Below are 9,546 nucleotides of genomic sequence, written 5' to 3'. Positions count from 1 at the left end.
GGGGTAGAGGTAGGCATGGTGGTGAGGGGAGAAACAGATGCATGCTAGGAGAGCACTGTGAGGTAAGGAGGCGAAATGGGAGGTGGAACTGAAAGGTAGGTCGGGTAAAGACCATAGTGAGGCAAACAGAAGGGTAGCGAGGGGTGAAGGGTAGACAAAGAAGTGAGGTGTAGAAGAAAAAGATTCATGAGCACAGACAGGTAAATCAAAGATGGAGAGGGGAGAATAACGCAGTTGTAGAACGTGAGAGGACCAGGTAGAGAGAGGGTGAGGTGTGTCAGACAAGGTAGAGACAGCTGAGGAAGAGGGAATAATAAAGACTGAGGTAGACAGTTGAGGTAGAGGGGTGCGTTGATATAAAGGAAGTGCAGAGATGTGTCAGAGAGACGTTACTGAATAGGAAAAGAAGTAGAGGTATTGAGAAAGGAGTATGGTACTAAAAGAAGTAAGGGGGTGAACAGAGGTAGAACGAGTGGAAGGGGAGAGAACGCGTAGAAGAAGAATGGCAGGGTAAAGTGAGCGATCAGGCAGTGAGTGTGAGGAGTGTGATACTGAGGGATATGTGGCAGTGAGCACGAGGTGTGGGGTACAGATAGATATGTTGTGGCAGTGAGCGCGAGGTGTGAGATACAGAGGGATATAAGGCAGTGAGCACAAGGTGAGGGGTACTGAGGGATTTTAGGCAGTGAGCGCGGGGAGTGGGGTACAGAGGGATATAAGGCAATGAAACACAGGGTCGGGACGTCCTGCCAGACATGATAGGGTGCATACTGGCAGATAGATATGTTATTGACACGAGACTGTGTAGGTTTTAGTGGGATCTGAAATCCGGACTATGCTGCAACTTCAATTTTTGACTTGGGAGGATAATGCATTGACAGCCCCCCCCCCCACCCTCCCCCTCCGAACTTCATTCAGAAGACCCCTTGCTCTCAGGCTACACACTGTTAAAAGGAGGTCTTGGTGTCCAGACATAGTTTGCCACTCCCCCTTAGGATGCAGCCTGCACTTTCACCTATGGCTGATTAAGGAAAGGACTGCACGGACCAGAATGCCATTGAGCACGAGTTTGAAGAGGGTGGGTGTATTTCCACACCACCTCTAGCAGTTTTGATGTCAAGTGGCACTCGAGGCCGAGCCTGTTCACTTCGTGGCCTTAGGGAGGAAAAACCCGTCATGGCACACACAGCACTGCTCTGTGTCCGCTGGTCTCGGCAGCGCATACCCAACCCACTGAGCTGCCTCATTGGTTCAGAGTGGGATGTATGCTTTAGCAGCTCAAACTGGCCATTGTCATTCTGTATGTGATAATTAGCCACAGACAGAATGACAATGGGCGGAAGGAGCTGCGAGGAGGCGTGCAAGGCGCCCCATTCAGGAGTTGAGTGGCCTCTGGCAGGGAACAGCTCTGCTCCCTGCAGGGCCCAGAATTACGGACAAAAGGCGTCTGTAAAAGCATGGGTGTCCGCAGGGGGGGGGCAAGGAGGGGTGCTCCAAGGGGGGGCAGGCGCCCTCCTTGCCCCTCCTGAGGACGCCCGTGTCTACAGGTGTTTCCTGCGTAAATGCCGTTCAATAATTACGGCCAGCTCTACTGGCTTTAAAAATGCTGGGGGGGGGGAATGGTAAAAAACAGGATTGTTTCTCTGGAGTGCATACAGGAAAAAAAGAATTATTGTGACAAACAACATGATGATTGAGTGAACTTTTCATATGTGACGTCAAATAGCCCGCGTGTTTTCCAAAAGAAGCCCTTCCTAGAAGATATAACATTCAGCAAATAGACAATACCTGAGATCAAGTATTACTCCACTGGGTGGCAGTGTAGTCCACTCGAGTATATTTATTTTAAAGTAGTGTTAACATCACATATGTATACCTAAACAAATTAATCACTGAAGATCTGAACCGCACTGAACCGGGAGGCTAGAATTTTCAAGCTGGTTGGGTTCATAAGAGGCCTTAACATGATAATACAATCATTGTACAAAAGGTCGGTGCGAGTTTATTAAAAAAAAACTCAAACACTTGGAAATGTTCCGACCAGGACTCACTACTCTATAACGCAGAAAATAAAAAGGATGTGCAGTATGCAACAGCTTACGTCAATTGATTGAATACATAAAACTGGTGAAACAAGCCAGCCAGTGAAATGTGAGTGCAGGAATAAATTAATCAATAATATTCATGGAGTTTTCTCCATTTAGAGGACTTGTTTATTCAGGTTTCAACGGCCCAACACAGCTCTGTTACGATAAGATCTTCAACTGTACAAACAAAGTTATCACTCTATTAAACTTTACAGTTGTCCATTTCTATTGTACGAGTGAATAGATCTTAGTAAAACAACCACTGGCAAAGGAAATAGGTTTTGCATATGCTAGACCTATTGGTTTTGCCAATGTCTTTTAGCCATGTTCTACAGCAGCTTGACTGCTGTTCAGCATGACTAAAAGTTAGTGGCATGGTGTAGAGTGCAGTAGAGTGGAGTAGATTAGCATGTAGTGGCATAGGTGGCGTGACATACAGTGGAGTAGCATAGAGTAGTACAAATGTGTATGTAAGTAACTTAAACAAAGAACCAAACTTAAAATAAAAGCAAAGGTATCAGGCATAAAGGGGATGAACAGAAACAGGAGTGCAGCGACAAGCATCATAAAGCTGTAAATGTGTTGTTAGTTTGGCATTTATACATTATAACAGCTTAATCCAACCCACGTAAAATCTAATTTTATTTTAGTTGCACTAGTAAGCCAAAAGCTGCAGGTGTAGATAAATATTGTCCAAAAATGTGTTAGAAAACAGAATGAACAGAAAAAGCAGCAAGAGAAATTGAAACAGGAAATGTCCTGAAGCTCGTACCTCAATCACAGTGCAATCAGTTGATGGACACTAATTAAGATTAATCAATCGGTGCTTGGTCCATGCTCCATAGAAAGAAAAAGAAGTGACGCCTGGCACAAGCTGGCCAATTAGGAAGCAGCAAAGAAGAGTAACAATGAAGCAAACGGTTGGTAAACAATGGACGGGCTCGAAGTCCTTTATTACCACCACCCTTTGCAAGCTAGAGTGCATGCATTGTCACACAGGAGACCTAAAACCGCTATTAGCTATGTCATCTGTTGGGCCCCTGCTCAGCTTCAAATGTTGGAAAAGAGACAAAAAGGCTGCTGTACAAAGAATGTACCATTAAAGCACAAGCGTTTTTAATGGTATTATTGCAAATCAGACTCTTGTGCATCAGGCTCCAACTGCTAAGAAAATTGTGAAATTTTACATGGAGACTTCTGCATGGTTGTCGCTTTACATGTGCTGTGGTAAGCCAGCAACTCTGCAAAGGCAAATATTTAATCCCAAACGTCGGGAATAGTCTGTTCTCCTTCCCAGGCTGGAAAGGGGTTTACTACTGCTCTTGACAACAATAAATCTCAGAACACTTCCAGGGAAGAAAGGTAATAGGACAGAAATCTGTAAATTCCCACAGAAACTCATGTTAGTGACTGCCTGGGGCTTCCTAGCATGTACTATTACGCAGTCATCATCAACTATAATGCAGGAACACAAGTGTTTCTAAATGCAAGATCAGTATGTGATTTCGTAGCAGTTGGAAGCCCAGCCATTTGTGCGCGTAAGATAGATTTGCATGTGCAAATGGCATTGGGAATTGAGCATATTCTCTTTTATGCTGGGGCAAAAGGATATAAAAAAAGATGCAGATACATCGCATGAGTATGAATTGAAATAACCCATTGCAATGAGACCATGGAACTCAGCTCAGGGAACATGATTGCTTAGAGTAGACATACAACACTCTGTGCCCCATTCCCTTTCAGATGCATATCGGTCGTCAACAGGAAAGGAGCCCTGGGGAAACAATACCATCCTAAAATACGACTGGGTTTGAACGGACGAAGGTCAGAATGTGCTTAAGGACTGGCTTGACCTACATAAATGTCTTTACGTTCTGGATGTTTTTGTAAATCTTTACAATTATTATTAAAATTCAATCTGTTTGTAGATATTTTTCCCCAAAATTAGTACTGGTAGATCAAACTCAATCATCAGAAAATTCACCGCCACCCGGCTACCATTTAAAGGGTTCGTTATTTAGCTTGTCTTGAAAATTAACAAAATTAGTATTTTAAGTAAGATGCTGCGAAAATGCTCAAAGTATAGTACCTATGTGGTAGTTGCAGGTCCTGCAACTTAAATATTAATGTATACAATTACATAAAGTACCAAATGAAACTGGATATCAAATGTCTACATTCGGCTGAACCATTAATGCCCAAGAGTGGTATACCATGATTAACAATCACCTATGATTATAGAAGAACTATTAATGTCCATATTTTTTTTCTATGGAAACGTTTCTTTTCCATCAAAACTTTGATTCTAAATAAACAAAACTAAAAGGAATTTGCAAAAAAAAAGCAGTTCAATTTCCCAGGGTATTTCTCAAATCATATTGATGCATACTTGCTAAACAATTTAAAGTACGAATCTGCAAACAGAAAACGCACAATCAGGAAAGAGTCAGTCTCATCCAGTCACATCCTGACGGCGTTAAATAAAGTGTGTGTTACAGATGTGCGCTTGGAGTAAAGGCTTCAGGCCGCTATGGCGCGCGAAGGCACTGGGCGTCAGACCCACAGCTGGCCCATCGGAGGGTAGAAGGTGGGGCGCGTTTCATTGCACACGCAGAGCTCCTCTTTGACTGAATTCCAAGAGACCGCTCGACCCCGCATTGCTTCCTCCCCATGCTCAGAGCAGTTCCTTGGCTGTAATTCTTTGGTAAAACAGATCTCAATCTGAGTTAGCACCTGGACATCTTCCTGCTGTGGACAGAAAAATCAGATCCTGTTTTATTAAATCTTTTTATTTTTGAAAAGAACAAAAATACCAACAATATTGCATGCAGTATGTCGCAGCCCTTGTGTACCTGAAACCACTTGTCTTCCTATTCTCAATAAGTGCATCTGTTTTAAGTTTGTCAGACTGATATGTGTAACTTACGACTTAGGTCACTGTGTCGAGTGTACCACATTCATCATTTGGCTTGGCGTCTTCTATGTGCATGCTACGGTTGGGCACATGCATCAAAGGAAATTGCATTCGCAAATGGTGCGAATCGCAAAAATCGGCCGTTTGCGAATGCAATTTCCATTTTTGGGATGCATTAACATTTTTTTATTTTTCGCAATTTAAGAAATCGCAAAATTGCCATTTCTTCATATGCGATTGCATTTAAAGAATCTCAAATTGAGATTCCTTAAAATGCAATGCATCAAACTGTAAAAATTTGCGAATTCGCAAATAAGGGGAGCAAATTACCATGAAGTTGACCTTCATGGTAATTTGCGAAAACTTTGAAAAATGCACTAAAGTGCATTTTTCAAAGTTCCATTTTACACACACATGTGCGAAAAATGTACTTCTAAGCAGATTTCAGGGGTGCAACAGGGTGTCCTGTGGACACCCCTGCACCCTTGAAATTGCATTCTTAATTTGCGAATTTCTAACAGTGAATTGCAAATTAAGAATGTCTTTCCTTTCATTCCTATGGGCCTCTAGGCCCATAGGAATGGATGGGGAGGTATTCCTTAATTGCGATTCTCAATTAGAGAATCGCAATTAAGGAATTTTAAGAAATCACTAATTTTATAGCGATTTCTTGATGCATTGCAGTTTGCAATTCCTTAATTGCGATTCCTTATTGTACGCAATTAAGGAATCGCAAAATGCAATATTCATGGATGAGGCTGGGTGCTCCTGTGTACGGTTACTACCATAGCAATGCAGTCTAGTGTAGTTCTGTATTCAATGGTGTGGTTCTATGCGGTATTGATTGATGTGCATTAGTTGAGATATGTTGTGAAAATAAGCGTTTGCACTGTGGCTGATTTATCATGTTTAGTATTAATTTGTGCGCTTCCTTGAACATTTTCTTCATTTAAATGGAGTGCGCTAGGTCTTGTAACCCTTACTCATGTGCCGCTGTGTGATGTCAGTGTCTTGAGAGCGTACAATGTATATGGAATGTCACTCACAAGTATTCCACCAAAGGGAGCTCGCATCACTCATTAGTTAATGGGCGGAGGTCCTTTCAATGTTTTCCCTGGTGTCATATAGGAATTATCCTACAATCCGAGTTGGACTTTGGTCTAATAAACCTCTTTGGTCTAATAAACCTACTTGTTTCACTACAGCTCCCTGGATCCTCTCCTTACAGCCTTTATCAGTGCAGCCCCCCCCACGTGCCCAACTCGCCTCTTGCTTATTTCTTAATGTAAAGGGGATGAGACTGGGGATGGGACTGGACAGGAGACTTACCTCCTTTAACGGAAAGCACTGGATTTTTGGCATCACTCCGTATACCTGGTAAACTGCATTTCTGATATCATCGACCTAGAAAACGGACACAACAGATCATTGGCAAGCACTCACTAGGTCTGCTCCAGCACCATGCATGTTATTTTTCTATGATCATGCACATGAATGTTAAATATTCTTTAAATATTATCAACCGGCTCGGTTCAGCCTTTTGAGGGTGTAGTGCACACCTTTCCAAACTTTTCATGTTGGTGACACTTTTTGGAGATGCATCATTTTGGGACAGTCAGGCAGTATAGTTAACCTTACTCACTCTGTCTCTCTCTCTCTCTCTCTAATTGTTTCCCTCTCTCTGTCTCCCTCCCTCTCTCTCCCTCTGTCTCCCTCCCTCTGTCTCCCTCCCGGTCTCTCCCTCTGTCTCCCGCTGTCTGTCTCCCTCTGTCTGTCTACCTCCCTCTGTCTGTCTCGCTCCCTCTATCTCGCTCCCTATCGCCCTCCTCCCTTTTTCAGTCTTCCTCTCTGTCTCCCTGTTTCCGTCCCTCTATCTCCCTCCCTTTGTCTCCGTTCCTGTCTCCCTCCCTCTCTCTCCCTCTATCTCTCACTCGCCGTCTCCCTCTGTCTCCCTCCCTCTCCTTCTGTCTCCCTCCCTCTCCCTCTGTCTCCCTCCCTCTCCCTCTGTCTCCCTCCCTCTGTCTCCCTCCCACTGTCCCCCTTTCCCTCTGTCTCCCTCTATCTCCCTCTGTCGGTCACCCTCTGTCCCCTCACCCCGTGTGTGTTTCAGCCTGGGCAGAGACAGCTTCCTGGACACACACACAGCCACACCCCAGTACTTTGCAAGTCTTTAAAATATCATTTACTGCTTTGTTGCGAATCTCCCGGCCCCCATAGAGCAGAGTGTCAGGGAGTCCGCGCTGCTGCGCTGTTTGCGGACACTCTTTCAAAGGAATGCCTCTTAATTAGCAGCAGTTATGTGCTAAGTGCCCATTAATACTGGTATCATCCTGCGACACACCTACCCTTTGCAGGCGACACAGTACTATGTCGGGACACACAGTTTGGAAAGCTCAGTCTGGACTGTAGTGCCTTGTCCGCGTTCCAGTGTCAGTGCCTTGCCTACGCTTCTCACAATTTACTATCAAACGCAATATCTTTACCGAAGAAAAGTATGTTCCAGCCAATAAACAGTCAGGATTCTTGCAGGCAGGAACAATGTCTATGTCTGCAAGCAATGCGGGCGCACGGAATCAACTCCTTTACAATTTACCACGCGCACTGCTGCACGTTTGGGGAACATTGAAAACCCGCTGTGAACCTAAGAAGCATTCATAAATCGGTCTACAGCACTCTGCCAGGCAACCCCGCCGACATCTTTAGTAAAAAGTAATTATGCGGAAAGCTGAAGTACAATGCTGTAGTGAAAGCACTACATGCATAACCCTACTGGGGGCTTTCTAGCCTTTCTTACGCCTGATGTGATGACCTATGAGCATTTTGCGAAAAACTTACCTGAAAAGTGCACACGCCCTCCTAGCAAGCTAGCAGCATAACACCAACGCGAAGGAGAAATGCATAATACAACATGCATAGAACATACAGCGACAAAAAATGAAAATGCAGTGGCATGCAGCCCCAAGCTCCTATTACACTTCTGCTCTAATAATCGTAGGGTGCAAGCCTGTCCCGTGAAAGTCTGCACTTATTTATTTATTTATTTAGTGTATTTTATTATAGCGCACAGATACCCCAACGGGGTGTCCCGGCGCTCCTGTGCAATTTAAGCTGAGTTAGATCTTATATTGAGGGAGGGATATTCAACAAAACAGATACGTTTTTAAGGCTTTCCGGAATGGAAGTTCCTCCTGGATCATTCGGATAGGGTCAGGTAACTTATTCCAAAGGGTAAAGGCGCATACCTGAAAGGTTTTTCCGCCTGTACGGGTTTTTTTTAACCTGGGAATGGTGAGAAGGTTTTTTGAGGTAGAACGAAGGGACCTGGTATTGCGGTAAGGGGTGAGGCAGGAGGAAAGATGAGCAGAGCCCTTGCCCCTCAGTGCACGGTGGGCCAGTACCAGTGCTTTGAATTCTGCCCTTTTTTGTATGGGCAGCCAGTGAAGTCTACGGCGGTGGGGCGAGATATGTTCACGTAGGGAAATGCCACCAACCAGTCGTACTGCAGCATTCTGGACTGTCTGGTATTCGGTGGCATAGACCAGCAGACAGTCCGGTATACAGGCCATTAGCATAGTCCAAATGCAAGGTGATCAAAGCTAATTGTAGGGTGCAAGCCTGTCCCGTGAAAGTCTGCACTTCAGACCGGAAATGACGGAGACAAACGTCCAATTGTATCTGCGTGGAACAGCAACAAAGCACGAAGGACGCACACTTTTCAGTGCACGATTTTTAGGTCAGGTTTCCGTTTAATCTTTCTCTTGTTGTTTTGTACGTCGTAACCGAGATGTCCACAAGTCTCCCTCCCCTCTGTAGATGTTGAGGCCATTGGTGTGTACAGGTGATTAAGGATTACAGCAGGACCCCCACCCCCCCATGACCTTCTCCTCGGATTCCCTCACTACCACCGGGCAAAAGTGTCCCTTATCGCTCCATAGCCCCTCTCTAACATACATTTAATTTGCTTTAAAGCACTGGTAAAGGCTGACTTTTCTTATAAGATATATCTACCCAAACAAGCACTTTTCAGCAACATTATCAATATATAACGAAAGACTGGGGGGAGAAGAAAACAGAACGTCCTAACCTATGTTATGCAGTTTGTATGCAGCTCTTTAATGGCAGCTCGTAACAGTCACCGTTCTATTTTAGGGTTGTATCTTATGAACTGCGTAAACAAAACGTTCTCTGTGACAAAAGCAGTAATCCACTCAGCTATCCACATTAAATACAGACCTGTGATATATGCATGGTAAGAGTTCTTTGCAGCAGGCATATTAACTCTCTGCGCTACTTTATGGCAAGTGCCAACTGCCCCTCGACAAAACTCCGATCTCTCTCTCTCGCTCTCTCTAGCAGGAATATTATCACAAGAGTTGTCTTGACATTTTTAATGCTGTCTGGAAACTGGACGCACAAGGAACTGTGCAGCAGGTGTTTTTAAATCATAAAATATTGCTAAACACAGCGCCCCGCTCCCCAGGTCAGCTGCACCGGCTGCACTGCCCTAAAGCCAGCCCTGCTCCCACAGATTGTGTAAACATGCAT

At 44.4% G+C, this 9,546-nt stretch overlaps 1 protein-coding gene across 1 annotated transcript in view; it reads right to left on the bottom strand.

Annotated features, from left to right (window-relative positions):
* Positions 1–2,199: 2,199 nt before the first annotated feature.
* The window catches only part of LOC144762613 (ribonuclease T2-like), a 155,360-nt gene continuing 148,013 nt past the window's right edge, over positions 2,200–9,546 (bottom strand). The window contains exons 8-9 of the mRNA XM_078647840.1: positions 6,331–6,405; positions 2,200–4,835 (exon numbers count right to left, since the gene is read on the bottom strand). Of these exons, the coding sequence (XP_078503966.1) occupies positions 4,641–4,835; positions 6,331–6,405 (270 nt within the window). The 3' untranslated portion in view covers positions 2,200–4,640. The remainder of the gene's footprint in view (positions 4,836–6,330; positions 6,406–9,546) is intronic.

The sequence above is a fragment of the Lissotriton helveticus genome, chromosome 6, assembly GCF_964261635.1.
Source record: "Lissotriton helveticus chromosome 6, aLisHel1.1, whole genome shotgun sequence".
NCBI lineage: Eukaryota > Metazoa > Chordata > Amphibia > Caudata > Salamandridae > Lissotriton > Lissotriton helveticus.
This window is presented reverse-complemented; position numbering and strand designations above follow the sequence as displayed.